At 34.2% G+C, this 19,630-nt stretch overlaps 2 protein-coding genes across 3 annotated transcripts; both read right to left on the bottom strand.

Moving 5' to 3' along the window:
- Positions 1-3,419: 3,419 nt before the first annotated feature.
- Positions 3,420-4,283, bottom strand: LOC127076795 (uncharacterized). The gene has a single exon (XM_051018585.1). It carries the CDS (start codon positions 4,028-4,030, stop codon positions 3,464-3,466), a length of 567 nt encoding a protein of 188 aa, XP_050874542.1. The 5' UTR covers positions 4,031-4,283; the 3' UTR covers positions 3,420-3,463.
- Positions 4,284-4,381: 98 nt separating this feature from the next.
- On the bottom strand, positions 4,382-12,736 carry LOC127076793 (protein NETWORKED 1A). 2 transcript variants are annotated; one of them, XM_051018582.1, is made up of 5 exons: positions 12,378-12,736; positions 11,921-12,010; positions 11,618-11,811; positions 6,097-9,938; positions 4,382-5,758 (listed from the first exon to the last, which is right to left on the bottom strand). In XM_051018582.1, exons 3-5 carry the CDS (start codon positions 11,718-11,720, stop codon positions 4,637-4,639), a joined length of 5,067 nt encoding a protein of 1,688 aa, XP_050874539.1. In that variant the 5' UTR covers positions 11,721-11,811; positions 11,921-12,010; positions 12,378-12,736; the 3' UTR covers positions 4,382-4,636. The 2 variants fall into 2 exon arrangements, with proteins under 2 accessions (XP_050874539.1, XP_050874540.1); XM_051018583.1 differs by lacking the exon at positions 11,921-12,010 and having other exon boundaries at positions 11,618-11,920; positions 12,378-12,672.
- Between the last annotated feature and the right edge of the window lie 6,894 nt (positions 12,737-19,630).

Genomic DNA, 19,630 nt, shown 5'->3' with positions numbered 1-19,630 from the left:
TTTGTTAATTGAACTTGATTTAATTGTTTCATTATCTCGTATTCCCCATTCGACAAAATGTACCCCCATTCCCATGATGTGTAATAATTTTATCGCTTTATTTCTTTGTTTGCTTGCTTAGCAGTTCTAACACAAGAATAAAATCAACCTCTTTTCAAAAAGAACAAAAATAAAAACTCGATCCAACGTCGAGTATTTTCTCAATAACCAATTCAACCATTTCATACTCAATCCATTTCTATCCATTCCCAATTTTTCAATCCATTTTCATTCATATCTTTCAAACCATTACACTCAAACTCTTTTGCAATCAATCATCAAATGCTTGATCCAAGGTCAAGCCATTTTCACAATAAAACTCAAAAATACTTAATGCTTATCAAACACTTTTTAATAAAGATGGAAACAGGAACAAGGTGGATACCACGATCTCTTGAGACTAAGATCCGAGATGGATATCTCGCCCATCTTAGCTCTCACCATCATTTAAAACTGTCAATGCGGTTTCTCTAAACCTTTTCACAATCAAATCTTCAAAACATCTAAGAGATATCAAAAACTTTTTTAAATAAGATGTAAATAGAATATGGTGGATACCATGCTCTCCCGAGGCTTTGAAATCTTGTCAGGAGATACGTATGAGCAGGATTTGTAAATCTTGTCAGACACGTTAATAAAAAACTTAGGTTTAGTTTCATTCGTTGCACATTAATAAAAAAATCCAAAAACAACGTTCTCTTTTCTTTTGATCATATTCTTCTTTCCCACCTAATAACTCAAGAAGCCTAACATTTCTAAGCTAACACTAATGCACACAACTAACCTAATGGTTCCCGTTGAGTACAACGTACGTGAGGGGTGCTAATACCTTCCCCTTGCATAATCGACTCCCAAACCCTAATTTGGCTGCGATGACCAATATCGTTGTCGTTCTTTCTTGGGTTTTATCGATATTTCCCCTTTCCTTTTTAGGAATAAATAAAGTCCGGTGGCGACTCTGTTTAGTCCATCCCGCGAGCGTGCGATTGTGCTTCGCTAAGTCGTGTTCTCATTTTTTCTGAGGTGCGACAGGAATGAAAACCAAAAACACTATTGCATGAATAATCACCCTAAAGCGAAGGTAACTTCCCTAACCATTATCAATATAAAGGGATGAGTTTGAGGTTTGGGGAAGAAGAAACCAAATTTCTATCATTCTCCACCTAATCATCATTGCTTCCAGCAAAAAGAGAAAAGAAAAACCAAGCAAGTGGTAAACAAAGATACAAAGAAACTTACTCGTAGAAAACTTGACAAATTTGAGATAAAAGAGAAAGAACATTTCAAAAAAAGCAAGTAATGATAAAGAGCAAGAGTGAAATGAGAAGGAAAAAGAGAGAGAAACAAATATATATATATATATATATATATATATATATATATATATATATATATATATATATATATATATATATATATATATGGACACCCTTCTCAAAAAATAGAAGGTGAGGAGACGAAGATCCAACAAATGAAAAACATGACCATAAAGGTCGTATATCCACCACCAGTGAACAAGTGACATGACATCTGAGATGACATCATCAAAGTTATAATGATAATTATATTTTCTAGTAAGTAATCATACCACACCTATTGATAGAGTATCATCCTACACACCATAAACAACATATGGCAGATTGTAAATGCGACAGATGTTAAAGAGTTCCATCGAATAAAAAAGGAAAAGTGAATTGTGATATTAATTTTTTTTAAATGATTGATTTAAAATTTATTAGAAACAAAGATAAATAGAGAATCTATTGCGAAAAAGACAAATTATAACAGAAAATATAAATGACATAAATATTAAAATATAGGGAATGAAATATCACAACACAAATTATTTTGGTCGACCTTAAACCACGCGGCTTACTCTAGTCTCCAATAGTTTCCTCATGAAATTTCCACGAAAAAAATTAACTTGAGTTTTTGCACATAATCAACCCAACAATCTTACTAAAACTTTAGCTTCCGAACAAGATCAACCTAAACACCAAAGACAAATAACTTGAACTTTTACACTCGTTCAATCCAACAACTTTAACGCAATATTTTTATATGTCTAGTTTTTAACTTTCAAATTTGTTACAATATCACAAGAAAACTATGCTCTTGAATAAACAAATTTAGCACAACAGTAAAACATCACAACTCTCAGATGAAGTCTTTTACTTTCTAAATACTAAGGCAATAACAAATCAATAAATATTATAAAATCAGAAGAATATGAGAGAGATATAAGAGATGATTATTCATAAAATTGGTGTGCTTAGAAGTGAAGAAATTCCTCCTTTATATTAGGATATGTTACTCTCACTTTAATCGATTAGATTGGAGGCCTAATCGATTAGGGAATTCAATTTTGCTTTCCAAATTTCTTAGAAGGCTTTTTAACCGAACATGTACTTGCTTGGATTGAATTTAATATTTTTTAATAAAAAGATGATAAGTTTGAAATACTTTTATGTGTGTCCGTCATCTTAGTACTGCAAGAGTTACTCTTGCTTCATTTACAATTAAATGATCAAACTACAAGATAAGACACTAAGTGTAAGATCATGCAAGCTTCATAACTTCACAACTGCAATTCCTTCTTGATTTAACTTTGATTAGCTCTTTCAACTGAAACTTTGAGCACTTTTATGTGTGCTTGCATCTTGACTGATGATGCTTATGATTTATTCTTTCTTATTTAGTTATCATTGTCAAAATCTTTAAAAAACATTAACCTGCAATTAACATAAAACCATACATAAGACATACCACAGCTACGTCGAACCAAACTTGGGGGATACTATTCTCGGTTGGAGGTAAGGGACCGTTGGATCAAGGATAACATATAAAAAACATCAATCACTCAAGGATATGCGTCCCAGAAAAGAAATTACTAAGACATTGAGAGCAACCATGGACTTGTCCTAGGAAAACGTTTGATTAAGAAAAATGATTAAAAATGGATAATATTCTGACAATTGTCTTTTTAGTCCGTTGTTCAGCACAAAAGGTTCTAGGTTTTCAAAATCTTAGAACTGACTGTAAAAAGGAAGACACTTTTTTAATCAAGAATGTTTCTCTCTCCCGATAGTCACTAACTTACTTGAATGTCAGAGTGTTTGTTTGTATGTACCCCGGCGACAGACCAAAATATAAATGGTTCAACTACATATCAGATTAGATCATCAAATCTAAACCTATCACTTCAACATTCAACACCTCAAGTTCCCCGTGAGATCTAAGAGTCATTTCCAAAATGTGTCACTTTCCACAAAACTGCCACTATAGTGGAAGTCAATAAAAAACCAATCCATGTTATGTGTAAATGACATTCAATAAAACAAACCAAGCAATCCTAAACACTAAAAAAGAGAGAGACCATAAAAAAAATAGTATTTTATAGAAAGAGTAACATATTTCATTTCATCTAAGTAATATTAGAAAGAACACTGAACATGACCATATCCCTGCTTTTTTCTTTCATGAACAAATACTTCCTGAGAACTCCCTCCTTTTGGAAACCAGCTTTTTCCAGCACTTTTTGAGACCCAACATTTTTCACATCAACAAGAGCCTCAACCCTTTCCAAGTGTGGAAACTCAGTGAACGCAACCTTAACAACTTGTTTCACAACACATGTGGCAATCCCTTTACCCCAGTATTTAGAACCTAGAACATAACCAAGTTCTGCAGTTTTGTTCCTGCTTTTATCATGAGGCGAGCTCGAGGACAAAGAAACACATCCAATAGCACGATCATTAAAACATATAGCGTTGCACCATAGAAACTTGGTTGCTATATTTTTAATGTAGTTTATGCCATCATCTTTGCTGGTATGAGGTTCCCAAGAGCAGAAGTTGGTCACTTTTTCATCAGTTGTCCATACCATGACATCATCAAGATCAGAAAGATTAAGGGGTCGGAGTGTGATTTGGTTCAAGTCAATATTCTCTTCTCCGGGATAAGATTTAGAAGAAATTAAAGTTCCCTCCATCGCAGAACTTGTGTTTCTTTTCTGAGTTGATTTTTAGGCTATTTATAAAGTCATGTAATTTAAAAAGAAAAGAGAAAAACTATAGATATAAGGAAGTTGCATGGAAGAAGGGTCTATATAGTTGGAGTAGCGATCAAGCAAGAAATGGGTGTTAAGGTATTCAAAGGCTGCTTGTTATGAGTGTGTATGCCATTGTTGACTTGACCAGACTTAAAGATGTGCCAAATGCATGACTATGACAGATATGTGACAATAGATAATACTGGTCAAATTTATATTTCAACCGACAAAGAACGTTCTAGGACTTAATGGGGTGTAGAATGATACGCACAAAAAAGGAAAACATAACAGTACACTACAAACCAGCTGCTAGTAGAGTTTTACTTTTTGTTATAATGCTTTTCTTTTTATACAAGTCATTCGGTACAATTCTTTGGAAGCTAAAACATACATGCAAATGTGAAGAAAGTTACTTTTAATTCAGACAAGCCTTTTAACTGATAATCTCTTATTTCTTATGATAAAACTAAGTTAAGCATTAATAAGCTAGTTTTAGAAACATTCCAAATGAATAATGCACTTACAACTTAACTTTAGATTTCTGACTCAATCCTCATTAGTTGATGGCTTTGAACATCCACAAACACGCAGTTTTCTTCGCCTTTTGCTGTTTATCCTTCCAATTTGGATAAACTCCCTCAACAATATACCTGTTTTTCCAGAGATTCTGTTTTTCACTGTGATGTTGTTCTCCTCGGACAATTTCAGCAATATGTATTGGATGTTCTGCACCTCAAACTGCAACCGCCCGATTTGTTCAGAACCTCTTCGAGCCTGTTCTGTCATTCTTCTTGTTTCAACATGCCCATATTTTTCCAGTTCCATTGGAATCTCTCTATCCAAAGATGATGAAGTTCCCTCTTCAACATTCTTTGCCATTTGATCATTCATACTTGATTGCTGCGTAACAGCTTCCTCAACTTCTTCTATATGTCTTTTGACTGTTTCATATTCAAAGTCGCTTCCTTGCTTGCTTTTCTTCTTTGTCTCGGTTTTCTTTTTCAAGTCTTGCAAAGCCATTTTAAGAATGGCTAATTTCTGACTGTCCGAGACAAGCCTCTCCAAGATCCTCCTCCTTTTGTCATCTTCATTTTTCTCTTTTACAGTTTTCGACAACTCGAGCTTGTCAACACCTAATTCCTTCTCTATGTCCAATTCTGAGGAGTAATTTAGATATCTTCCTGAATTGTCTGAAAGATGGCATATTATAACATCCTCGATTGGAGCAGATACTGAATCATGATCATTAGTTTCACATAACTCTAGCATATGATCATCAGTCCTTCTATGCTCTCTTTTCCAATACTTGGAGTGTCGATCATCCACGTTGCGATCAAGTGGAATGTCTTTCATCAACAGCCTAATTTTAGGTTTTTTCCTCCATGTATTATGGTCAAGCGTGCTCTCTTCCTTAAGTTCCGTCACCTTTTTTCGGGTGTCAACTTTTGGATATGTGCCAACATCCAAAGCCGAGTATCCGTTCCCTTCCGTGGTAAGATTTTTCTGCCTGACACGTCTTTTAAGTTCTTCCATCATAATCTTCTCTACTTCTCTGATCCTTGTCTGCAATGTCAGCAAATCTGAAACTCCATCTGGTATTACCACACTTTCATTTTCTCTTAAACTTTGATGACTATGTTCTTGGAGAGATGTCCCAATTACTACATCCTGAAGAAATATTCATGATATATACATGTAAATTAGTATGAGAACCCACGCAATGCATGGAGAGAAAATCACATACAAATGTACTGTATGATAAAATGCACATATTTCATTGCACATAACGAGCAAAAACATCAATTAACAGATAATGAAAATAGTGAACAAACTGCTACACAATATATCAAGATATAACAATACAAAATGCATGAATAATGTTTGTGAAGCAATTGTGATAAAAGAAAATTATATGACATAGCAAAAAACTGAGAAGCTGATTCGACAAGAGAAAAAGGGAAGAGATAAAAGCAAAAGTACACAATATCGTTAAAACAAAATGCTACCTTATGCACTCCTTTGCTAACAGCAGAATTTCTATTAGTCCATAGGAGGGAAATGTGCTCCAGAGATGCAAAGTCCTCTTTTAAAGAAGAAACTACAGGAACATATGAAGATAACTTCCCCTTTAGTCCTCCAATTTCATTTTCCAATAAACTGATTCTTTCTCTCATGTGCTCATTCTCCATGCTTTTTGCAGAACTTTCATCATCAAGTCTCTTGCAAACTCCAGTAAGCTCGGTAACCTTGCTTTCTAAGAGTGTTCCACAAATAGATGACATCTGGAGATCATAATAGAATGCAGTAGCCTCATTCTCCCAAAGTTTGAACTCATTTGATTTATTCAACAACTCTAAACTTAGTGTTTCTTCCCTAACCCTGTGTTTCTCAACTTCATGAAAAAGACTTTCCAACTCAGACTGTAAACTTTCGTTTGCATCATTAAGGTGTTCAATTTCTTTTTTGTGATTCATGCAATTTTCTGATAGTTCAAGAATCTGGTTGTCTAGATTTTCTTTGATCAGTCTTGAATCTTCTTGTTCCATCTTCAGCTCTTCAATATGTCTTGGAAACTCTGCATTAAGCGTCTCTGCAGCCTTCAGCCTTTTCTCCATTTCCATCAGCTCTTTGTCCATCCTCTCAGTTGACTCATTCAGAAAAACATTCTCTGCTTCTTTCAGCTTCAAATTCTTCCTTAAAACACCAAGTTCCTGGTTGAGGTCATTGTTCAAATGGCTAAGATTGCCAAGATGTTCACGAAGTACTTGTTGTTCGACGGCTTTCTCAGTGAGAAAGCTCTCATAAACCAAGTTGACGTTGCTTAGAGCTAGTACCTCATGGAACATTACATTGTTTCCATCTTCAGCAGAGGACATGGCATCTTTGAGGTCCAAAACACTCTTGAGCAACGAATTTTTCTCTTCAAGCATCTTACCACTTTCTTCTTGATACACTTGATTTGTTCGCCGCAAATCTGTCATCTCAGCATGCAGAGCCACCAAAGTGGATTTTGATCTATTTTCTTTTTCTTCTCCGTTTACCACTTTAATTCTCAGTTGTCTGTTCTCCTCTAGAAGTTCAACTTTATCTTTCTGCAAGATTGCATTCTGCTCTCTCATATCCTCAAACTCTTGCTCCATGATCTTTTTCTCTGACTTAAGTTTTTCTCCCACGGATTGGTGCTGCTGAAGTGAAGCAAGGAGGACAGAGTTCTCAACAAGCAGATGCTGATTCTCCTCTTCGCTTTTCACAAGAGAACTTTCAAATCCCTCAATTTTTTCCAATATACGCGATATCGGTATTTCCTCTTGTTTGATTCCGCTGTCACACCCTCCACCTGAATCAATCTGAAGAACACCACACACTTTATGGATATCCATTTTAAACTTTCTGATTCTATGTAACAAAAACTCTTCTTCAATAAGTTGCACAAGATTTTCACTCTCCAACTCCATTATTATTTTATCAGAAAATTTAGACATCTCAACAAGTTTTTCACATTCAGTTAGCAAGAACAAATTCTTCAGCTCCAACTCTTCAATACAATTTTGCAAGATGAACATCTCAATTTGCGCGTTTACAGCTTTGTCAAGTTCTTGTTCGAATTCTACCTTCCCCAACAGCTGTTCTTCTTGTAGTACTCGAACTAGATTCTCCAAATTTGCAAGTCGGGCCTCACTTGAGTGTTTGTGATTAGAATGTTTCTCTTTCTGTGCCAAAATTGAAAGGCGGAGTTCTTCTACTTGATTGCCTGCACTTTCTTTCTCTTTCTCTACATTAGCATATTTTTCTTCCAAATTTGTAACCTTCTTTTCCAGGTTACTTAGTTTCGCCTCAACCATCTTCAATTGAGATATTAGCATGCTTCTTTCATTTATAAGATTGTTCTTCTCATCATTTAGCAATTTGCAGCATTCTTCCAAATCATCTGATTTAGTCCTCAAACCTTCAAACTCAATTTTCGCATCAGAGAGGGATTCCTCAAGCAAGCTATTCTTCTCCATTAGCTTCTGCATACTTTCAGTCATAACTTGCAGCTGTGAAAGTAGAGCCGTTTTCTCATCAACGAGAATCGATTTTTCTTCCCTGAGAACTTGACATAACTGTTGAATTTCCCTCACTGTTCCTCTTAATCCATCTAACTCATCATTCTGTCTTAAAAGGGAAAATTCTATAAAGGCATTTTCTATCAAAATTTCATCCATATCCTTTGATTTTTCGCGAAGAGCTTCTTTCTCACCTTGTTCCATTTGGCAGGCCTCTTTTAGCATTGAGTTCTCATCTTGTAGTTTTTTAACAGATCCTGCAAGAGAATTAGGATTCAAACCTAAACTCTGTAGTTGTTCCAGCATAGCCTGATATCTCTCATTCAAGTACTGTATATCATCCTTTATCTGGTGAGTTTCAAGCTGGAGGGCGTTGCTTTCTTCCGCATTTACAGAGAACTCCCATTCAAGTTTCTCTTTGATCTCCTTCAACTTAGAGATTTCCATTTGCTGTTTCTTTAATGACCTGGTGGAAGAGAAGTTAAGTTCATGAAGAGTCTTGTTTTCTTCCACAATCTCTCGCATCTCTTCCTTGAAATCTTGTTTGGTAAGTTCCAAGTCCTTCAACGTCAGAAGCCCGTATTTAAGCTCCAAAGAAAGATTTCTTTGCTCCTGTTGTGATTGAGAGTACAGCTTCTGTAGAGTCTGTAGAGCCGATTCAATTTGAATAAAGTGAGAATGCTCTCCATGCATCAGAGTCTTCAATCTCTCTATCTCAGTATGCTTTTCTAAAACCTCTTGATCTTTCAATGCTATTTTCTGCACTAAATTTTCAGCCTCTAACTGAAGATTTTGGTTTGACTTTTTTAGTTGTTCAGCATTTTCTTGCGCATGCAGAATCTCATTCTCCATTGAAGATATTTTCTTCAGGCACTCGTTGTAAAGGAAAGCAAGAGACTCTTTCTCTTCATTCAATTCAGTAAGTTTCTTCCTCAATGCTTTGACTTCCAGTTCTGCTCTTTCAATTTGCTCATTTAGCATCCTGGAATTCTCCTCAGCAAGAGTTATCTTTCCCTCCAACATCGGAATCTTTTCAAGACACAGCTTATATGGAAGAAAAACAGTATCCTTCTGAGCTTCCATTCTGGTAAGTTCTTGCTTCAGATTTTTGGCTTCAATTTCTGCCCTAGCAGCTCTGTCATCAAATCCCTTGGCTTCCAGCTGAGCCAGAGATAACATTGTTTCCAGTCTAGCTATACTTGCTAGACACTGGTTGTACTGAATTTCACCAGCATCCTTCTCCTCTTTTAGCTGCTTCAGAGATTCCTTCAAAATTTCGACTTCAATTTCAGCTTTACTCGCTCGTTCATCAAGGCCTTCAGCGTCGTCTTGTGCCTTATTAAGATCACTTTCCATTTTGGACAACTTCTCCAAACTCTTCTGGTACTGAACAAAGAGAGCATCCTTGTCATACTGCATTTTGGACATGGTTTCCCTTAAGGTTTGAACTTCACCATCAGATTCTTCTGAACTCCTTTCATTATTTTTTGATCGATGAACTGGACGGGAAAATCCTGGTCCTGGTGATTGAGCCTCAGGGCCCAAAGAACTGCATGGCGAATCATCATTCAGGATGTAATGTGCTGAGTTGGGAAATGCTTCTGGCATTGTTTTTTGTGCATGACGTAGCTCCCCCATTGCATGATCGTATCGCTCTGCTAATGCCCGGTATGCTCGGTAGAACTCCTCCACTAATTTCATGAGTTCCGGACGCTTCTTATAGTACATTTCTGCCCTCCTTGCAAATGAATCTGCTTCCTCTTCAATGAGCTTGATCATTGATTTGACTTTGGTGTCTATATCTGTATAAACATAACTTCAATTAAGTTTTAATGGCCTAAACCATAGAGGCGCTGACAGAAATCACTTTTAATTTCTTTACTGATTGTAGCTTTCACAAATTATAAAAATCATGTGTATTGTATATAAGATCTTTGGCAACTAATTTTGCTAAAGGATGAAGTCAGTGAACTCAAACGTCCAAGTTATAACAAGGTTTTGATTCTATTTTCATGCAATTGCTTATATGTCTGTCGCAGAAATCAGATTGTATGTTTTCATAGTACTGATTGAATTCTACACACAAGCAGTGAGTCTTATAATGAAAAACAAATTTCGTTCATTCAACCTTAAGAAGTCTTCTAAGTGATTGTGTTTAGAATTGGCCTTAAAAACGAATTTTTGTTTGCAAGCTTTTAAATGTCATTTCCATACTTTGTCCTTTTCTATGATAAACAAGTGAATATTCAAAGAAAGAATCAAAGATATTGAAGAAAATTAATGTTAGTCTTCCATAACAAACATGCTTTGATTCACTACCCATAATTATTTCAATTCTATAAATGAAGGGTGCAGAAGAACCATATGCATAATATGTAATAGCTAAAAAGCATGGACCATAACAATAGGTGTGGTGAAATAATCAACAGAAAGCTTTAGGACCCTAAGGAATCTACAAAAACAAAACAAGTTTGAATTCATTAGGTGAAGTCCGCTACATGAAGATGAATCAAACAACACCCTTATCATGTCTCCAGACTACCTAAAGTGAGATTCAACTATATTTTCTATATTGCCAGATGTCACAATTTTCACTCAAATAATTTCTTCTCTAGTCTCATATAAGCAAGTAGAGATTGACATGACATTCCGGCTGAATAAATCCACGGCTTGATCCTCCAAATAATAGAATGTCGCAAGATTAGTCATCTAAACATTTCTGTCAACAAGTTGCTAAAAAGTTTAAGCATAGCTAATTACCGTATTAGAGCTCCAAACATTTTTTCCGATGAATTAGTCCTTTATAGATACACATTTGTTGCCAAATTTATCCACATGAACAGCTAAAGGGATTAAGCAAAATAACAAATTTGGTGATGTTTTAGTATCTTTGAGAGACTAATTTAGTGAAAAAATATTTCCAAAAATAATATGATGACATTAGTACATTACACTAATCTTTAAGAGCACTGGTGAAATATATTTGAAGACTAATGTGGCGACAATCTCATTCTAGAGAAACAAATCAAAAAGTGCTATATAAACCTATCCTATTACTCCGACCAAACGATTCATCTGAATTTTGTTGCAACAAGTTATAGGAATACAGTGAAACTTAGGTAAACATGAGTCACAAGTTAATATTTATAAAGTATAGGACGTATGGGCCTCCATTATGGTATCAAATTCTCCATTCCAGCCAAACCTACCATAATGATATTTTACAGATGACTTTCTTTCTGTAATCTCTTGATGTGGAAATTTATTCTTTTGGTAGGTCATGATGTGGAAAGTTGGTTTGAACTTAAATGCAGCATTATGCTATTATCATTACTATGACAACTAATTTTCCATAAACCATTTAACAACTAACAACTTTTTGTAATAAAGCAGGTATGTAACAATAACAAGGTCAACAATATATTTAGATTCCTCTAGCGCAATAAAAGAATTATGTAATAGAGAAGAAAAAAAGACAAACCAGTAAGATTTTCCTGAAGCCATTTTGAATTCTTTGGACTGTTGTGGCTATCCCACCACCAAGAATATAAGCGTCTGCACTCCGATTGTGACAAGGTAGCCATGGCTAAGCTGGTTTTGATTTGGCAAAAACTTGATGATATTAGTGTTGTTCTTAATTGAGACTCTTCAGTTCTGTTTTGCCATTTCTTGTACCTAACATATTACATAAAATAACCAGCTTCAGGTTCATGAGAAATCCAACTTTAATCCCATGTATATAAGAAAATTATACACTCTTTCAACATTGATGTTTCATTATTACCTGCCAAATTGGACAGCTCAAGTTTATAAGAGTCGGCGGCTTCTTGTTTAAGATTTTCTAACTTGAGACAATTTGATATATCAAAAGCAACTGCAAGAGTTGATACCAAAAAGAAAAAAATAAATAAACTACAAGGGCGTGATCATAGCATCCGTATACAAATTATATCAGAAATTGCAAAGCAAGGTTCCAAAATTAAAACACAAGCAGAAATACATTTTTCATCTTGATTGACTTTTATATGAACAGAAAAAACTTAATGGAGAAAATTCCCTCATCCAAGAGATGTTTCTATGGTCAAAGAAAACAAAGCATATTATCAAACAATAGGAAGGCATAACATAAGTAGCAAAAATATTTGTAGAATTACGATCCTAAACAAAATAAAAGCCAAGAGCAGTGATCATGAACAAAAACCTACAAACTCGTAATAGCTATATGAGATCAAGTAACTTACCAACTGAATAATAATCTTGAAGTTTAACACTGATCAACACAAAAACTACGCAAATGGGTATGATGAAAACCAGAAAAAAAAAGTATGAAGATTTGAGTCAACCGAACCCCACAATCATAAAATCTGACATTGGGATTATCATGATCACACACGGAAAATGCAAGAAAAAAGTAGCTTTTTGCTACCCCATTTTCTCAATCTCCAAGACAAATTGTACCAATGTTGTCTTTGAAGTGGGATATTAGCAATATATTGTAGGGTGTCGGTTGTGACCCATCAACTGTAGTAAAAACGACACAACATTAACATAAATCAATTCTTATGTTTTTGTTTTAGACAAAGATTATTACTAATTTATAATTACAATTAGTATAATAATAATCACGTTACAGTATCCTCTAAGTAAGGGATGCGTGTGAATGCATAGTAACAGTGTCCACCACCATAGGGTCCATAATCATGATTATGTTTTAATCACCTTTGTTAATCTTGGATTATTAATATTGTTAAACGGTCATGTTCTTATTATATTATATTTATTATTTTTTACTGAGAAAAAAAACAAATAGTTATTTTCAATCATTGAGTGTCCTTTACATGAAAAATATATATAAAAAAAAATGTCTATTGTTTAAAAAGCAACTTCTAGATATATTGATAAATTTATAGCAACCACTTTTGGTTTTATTTTCCTTGTGTTGAATAAGGTAGCAATCATATGTAGCTTTCATATTCATCTAATTTTCTTTTTGACAATATGTGTGGAGGGTTATAAATATTTTAGTAATTGAATTATGAATTTGTATAAATTGGAATAAAGTGGGATGCTAAATCTTTGAACAAAAATAAAAGTGGGATGCTAAAATGAAAGCAATAGTGGGGGATGGAATGGAACATTTTGTCTTTTGTAAAGTAGAAATTGCAATGCGTTAATAGAAATAGTAAATATTGATGGTGTTGGATTATTAAGTGGGTTTGGTTGATATAAAATGAAATGAAACATTCATGATGATAGGCATGAGTGAAGGTGTTTGGTTAGAAAAAGAAGAAGGTGACCACACTATATAGTTTAAGTTCACATTAGCATGTTGAACCAAAATGGAAATATTTATGGTCACGGTGGTGGTGGTGCCAAATTTGTCATTTAATACAATTTTTGTAAATAAAAAATATAAATGAGATAGGATGGCGATAAAAATTAAGTTTTGAAAAACTAAAGTATTAGTATAGATTTTGAGCAGAAAGTCCGATCAAAAAGTTCAAACTCAAAATATTATTGAGGACTATGCTCAAGAGAAGAGAGTCTTTGGATTCTCGAGCACAAACAATTTTAGTTTCTAATTCATCATATATTGTCTAGACCAATCACATGACCATGATATGTCGTATTCTATATGAAGTGGTTATAACCGCGTTTGTTAGGTAAAGAATGATGACGCCAATTTATAAGAAGTTAAAATATATTCATTATTTTTTACTTTTTTATTGACTTAGGCATTGAAGTGCTAACCTTACAAACATATTCATTCGCCTCCGTACCGGAAAGAAGTCCAATTACTGATTCATCTCACATTTTTGGTTCCCTCGCAGAAGAGTGGTGTCGTATGTGGGAATTGAGTTTTGATTCCTAAAAACATCATAAAAAAACCTCCATTCTTACGTCGAAGATTCAAATATCAGATCTTTGATCGTCGAGCTATTGATTTCCTCGCCTGAAATTTAAAATTCGACAACTCTTACTATGGTCGATTTCAAGTCCACTAGATTAGCCAAGGTCGCTTCCTCATCCTGGATCAAATGATCCAATGTTGGTAACTTCACCATCAGATCCAACTGACTCAAGTGTGATTCCACTAAAAGTCGTTCAAGAAGTATCTCAACCTCTTCCAATTTTTCAACCTAGTCAACGATAAGTGCTAAATTACATAAAATACGTAGACACTTATTAATTTATTTTACAAGCAATCAATATAAAAACTCATAATTTATCTATGAAAAGTGTTCAAACACCTCTTTGTACTTTTTACTTGCATATTTATCAAAAACATGTTAAAAAACTTAAAAACCACCAAGCAACACATAAAGACCTTTCCAAGACCAAATTTCTACAATGAAGGCTCGCTAGGCCACTTTCATGGGTACGCTAGACGGGAACAGGAAAAAGAAGATTTCATGGCTAAGTAACTTCACGGTGAATGAAGTGTTTGTATGATAAGCAAAGATATGCAATGCGCCTAGTGTGATAGGGCAGATAGGGCTAGTTCTAGTGTGAGTTGGCATTTCTTAACTTATAACAAAGTAGGCATGCTAGGCAAGGATGAGTGATGCGTCTAGCGAGCCTACCTTTCTCTAGCGCATAAATAAGAGGTTCAACTTCAGTCCTAAGGGAGTTTCGGAGGATTCAAGGTAGTACAAAAAACGAGTAGGTTCACCTTGGTCTAAACAGGAGAATATGAGATATGGAATAAAGGTGGAAGTGTTGCTCGTAGTGAAACTTGCAGATGGCTATCCAAATTTGCCTTCTTGGGATTACATGTAGAACTATGATGAGTAAGTGTAGCTAGAAATATCTTCGTTGGGGAAGATTTAGCCATTATATATTCATGTTTCAATTTGGTAATGGTGTTTTGTGTAATTCTACTTAAGCTTTAATACTAGTGATTCTTCATTCTTAATGCTTATTTTGGATTAGTTATCTAAAATATGTTTTCTTGGTACAACTTAACATACGAAAGTTGTTGGCCATTACTAGATCCAAATCTTTATTTATTGGATACAAATACCTACTTATAAGGTTAAGTTTAATATTCGTAGAATACTGATAATTGGTAATCAATATATTTATATCACTGTTAAAATTTAATGTTGTTATATTTAATAGTGTGAGACATCGCTTATTAGGTAATACAATTGACTCACCTCGTTGAGTCATAAATGGGATACAATGGGAGCAACGAATGATAATATTAAAAACTGAATAAAAGAGCATATTACTGACCAATGATATTGCATGAGTATAATGATGACAAAATCTACCCCTAACAAGTTTTCTCACTATTAACACCAGAATCTCCATTTATTTTCTGTCATTTACTTTTTTGTAGCCAAACAACTTTAAACCCTTACATAGAATCATAAAAACGGTTGAATATGTCTTTAAGTACAACCAGACTATATGGATATGATAATATTACACTTTCTTACTGCATAATTGCAACAAAATGGTGTTTTTATCGAGGATTGGAGTTAGTTTTCAAAGACATCTCAATAGTTTTTATCATTTTAAATTTTTTGTTGATATTTATGAATATCTCTATATTTTGTTTATAGTCACTAAGCTACTAATAGTATTAGCTTGTCTAAATTGTTTACGCAAGGAAAGGATCTAACATAACCATTTTTGTTTGATCCCGAAATTGAAAGAACCGCATGAAAGACCAGATAGGAAAAGTTGAAAGCTAGATCGTTAGATCTAGATGAGTCTTCAGTCTTAAAACAAGAAAACATGGCTGACGCATGTAACAACAATCATAAGAACACCAAAAATGATGGAAACAACACTGGTGACATGTCATGTCACAATAAGCCAAGACGTCTGGTACACATGCCAGGCCATAAAGGAATGTTCGTCAATCGTAGATGAAAATGAGACTATTATAAATTTAGTATGCTAACCCTTTTGCATGGGTTAGATCATGAAGACTCATACACACGCCTTACAAAGTTTTACATGATTTTTTGGGCTGCTATGAGCCTTTGAGTCTGAGGAGTAAGTGGTATTCCTAATGTTGTTTCCACATTCACTAATTAGAAAAGCAAATCAGTCGTATCTAGACCAGCGAACATCAATAATGACAAATTGGGATGTGTTGGAGGAAAAAAAAATTTAAAAAAATCTTTCCTCATCATAAATTCATAGAAGCCAAGAAAACCATTTCATTGTTCTCTCAAAGGCGTTGAATAAACACTCTATGAAGCTTGGGAAAGGTACAAGTCCATGCCCATAAGATGTTCAAACCATGGTTTTGATGAGCTTACACATATGCATGTCTTCTAAAATGGGTTGCAACACATGTTCCATAAGGGTTTTCTAATGTCCAAGAGCGTGGAGAATGCAATTGCAATCATTAAGTGAATGTAACTCAATGATCATCAAGAATAACACAATAGAAATCATGCTCAAAGAAATATTATTATCATTGAGTTGAGTACTAATGATGTTATTCAAGCACAAAATAAGTTGTTGACGTAAATGTTGGATGAGTGATCAGTTCATTTTGATGAACACTCTTTTACTATTTTTCCAAGTTTGGTTTAATTTTGCTTTTATTTTAATTATGTTACTTATTTTTTGAATAAGTTGTAATTTGGCACCTTCTCGATGTACAAATCATAACTTGAGCTATTGTATGTTATTTGACGTATTCTAATATGCATTGGAAAGCTGAGACGATAAGCTACACGTTGCATGTTAAAGTGAAAATCCAATTTGGAGTCCAGAGGAGTCGAATTATTAGTTTCCTGCCATACCTAATAAAATAGCTATTTTTGGACCGAATTTTTGTTTTTTTGGTTCAGTTGCTATTAGGGCCCGATTTCTCTTGTTTTATTTAAACAAAATCGTAGCACTAGGTCCAGTAACCAAAGTTTATATGAAATTATAAAATACGGCTACAATTTCTATGGAGAGTTAATTTCAAAAGGTTAATCTACTGAATCATGTTTCCATCAAGACTTTGAGGTTTTTACCTTTATCAATTCAATTTCTTTTCCTTTTCTATTTTTTTGTTGTTGTGGATTTTATTTTTTTAATTCGATATGTCATAAAGTAGTTTTGATTAAATTCTATTGATTCACGTTTGCTTAAACATGATCGCGTTTAAAGTTTTTTCGTTAATTCACGTAATCTTTAGTTGTTTGCTTAATTCGAAAAATATGAGTGTAAACCTTATAGTACAAATTGCGCTTGTTCAATCGATATTGTAATCGAATAGGAATCAAATTCGTATAGGGAATTGATAAGGTAGTAACTAGTGATAAGTTGGAAATTGAATCAGTAAATTAGCTTGTTAATATTTTTCGTAATCAAATTTTCTTAATCATAATCATAATCGAAAACCTAAACCCTCATTTGTTTCAATCGGCTGGTTAAAATAATCAAGAGTCCTTGTGATACAACTCATATGTCGCTTCCGTATATTATGTTTGTTAACTTGTTTTTGACCCATGTGCGCCAGCGGGTCAAATTGGTGCCATTGTCGGGGACTCTCTGTCGATTTTAACCAATATGAAAGTCATAGGTGTTGCTTTCTTGCATTTTGGCCTCTGCGTTCTTGTTGTTCTGGCCAATTTTCAATCTAGTGTAAAAAATTTGATTTTCTAGAAAGTTGTCTCATAATCGAAATTTTTACATGACATTTTATCAGAAATATCATCTCAGAATCACAATCTAGCGTTATTTGATTTATTTTCTATTTTCATATTTTTTTAAAAATCCAAAAAAAATTAGAGTTTTTATTTGATTTTTAATAATAATATCATGTTTTATTTTATTTTATTTTAATCGTTTTTCTATTTTCCAATTGTTTTTCTCAATATGGGCATTGTTGGTATTTTCATATTTATTACATTGCTGACTCATGGTGTATGACTACTAGGTATAGTTGTTCTGATTTGTTTGATTTTGATCTTGAAGTAGAAAGAACTTTTCACGCACGCCGTAGAGTTAATCAGGCTAGTACTAGTGCACTTATTAACGATAGTGATTATGATTGTGTGTTCTCTCATAATTTGTTTGATTCTGATTTTGAGTTTAATTATCATACTATGGTTGAACAAAGAACTTTAAGACAACTTAATGCACCGAATGTGAATATATAATGCACTGTATATTGAATATCCTAAAGTTGTTGCACATTTTGAATTAAAATTTGGTTTAATACACTTGTTATCAAGGTTTAGTGGTATTGCAGGTGAGGATATGCATAAGCATCTGAAAGAATTACATGTTATGTGTTTTACACCACTGAGACCTCAAGGAATCACCGAGGACCATGTCAAGCTCAGAGCCTTTCCATTCTCACAGCAAGGTGCTTCTAAAGATTGATTATACTCTCTTGAACCAAATTCTATTTCAAGCTGGAATGATCTGAAAAAAGTGTTCTTAGAGAGATTTTCCCCTGCCTTAAGAACCGTTTCGATCAAAAAAGAAATATATGGTATTATATAGGTTGACATGGAATCACTGGTTAAATATTAGGAGATATTCAAATAATTAGTGTCGAGTTGTTCTCAACACCAGATTTCTGAGGAATTACTAATCAAGTACTTTTATGAAGGATTGCTACCTATGGATAGAGATATTTTGGATGCTGCTAGTGGAGGGGCATTTGTTGATAAGACCCCAGCTGCAGCTAAAACCTTAATTGAGAACATGTTTCTCAACTCCCAACAATTCACAACCAGAAGCAACTCTGTTGTTCTAAAGGATTAAGTGAAATTCGTGCTTCAGGTTCCAACTAAGCCCTAGAAAGCATACTTGATAAACTAACCTCACTTGTTAAACATTTAACATCAAATAAAGCTCAAATAGAAAGGTTATGTGGCATATGCATTTCTCCCAAACACCCAACAGATTCATGTCCTACTGTAAGACCCCAATTTTTGCCCTAAGATCCCTCATGGCATCATATCATATCATATCATTCATTTGCCTCAAGGATCAGTGCACCTTTGCTTCCCTCCTAGTGGGTGGGTATCTTATGAGTGTGGTTCTTGATCACCAAGCATGTATTGCATTTGTATATCATTGCTTTTCATTTGTTTACTAACCAAAAGTACAAAAATATTGTCATCTAACCTTGTTACTTGCAGATGAAGCAAACTAGGTCAAAACAGTCAAATCATTCATTGAGCAATGGATGGTGGCCATTCTTGAAGAATTTGGGCACCATGATCATTCATTAAGAGTTCACTTGAGTTGTGATATCATTTTGAATCCAGATCTCAAGTGGTAGAGGCTTGAAATTCATCAGAACATGGCTCAGTCAACCAAAACCCTAGCAAAGTCAACTGTGGTCAATTGTGCATTTAATCAGGGATTGGAAGGTGTGAGATGGTTGGAAAGGTCTCATTCATGTCCATACAAGTCTCAATTAACATTTCAAAGATCCACAGTGAAGGATTGGAGGTCAGACAAAAAGTTTCCCAAAATAGTAAGGACCTGTAATTTTCAACTGCCAAAAATGGAAAGT

The sequence above is a fragment of the Lathyrus oleraceus genome, chromosome 4 (assembly GCF_024323335.1).
Source record: "Lathyrus oleraceus cultivar Zhongwan6 chromosome 4, CAAS_Psat_ZW6_1.0, whole genome shotgun sequence".
In the NCBI taxonomy this organism is placed as follows: Eukaryota; Viridiplantae; Streptophyta; class Magnoliopsida; order Fabales; family Fabaceae; genus Lathyrus; species Lathyrus oleraceus.
This window is presented reverse-complemented; position numbering and strand designations above follow the sequence as displayed.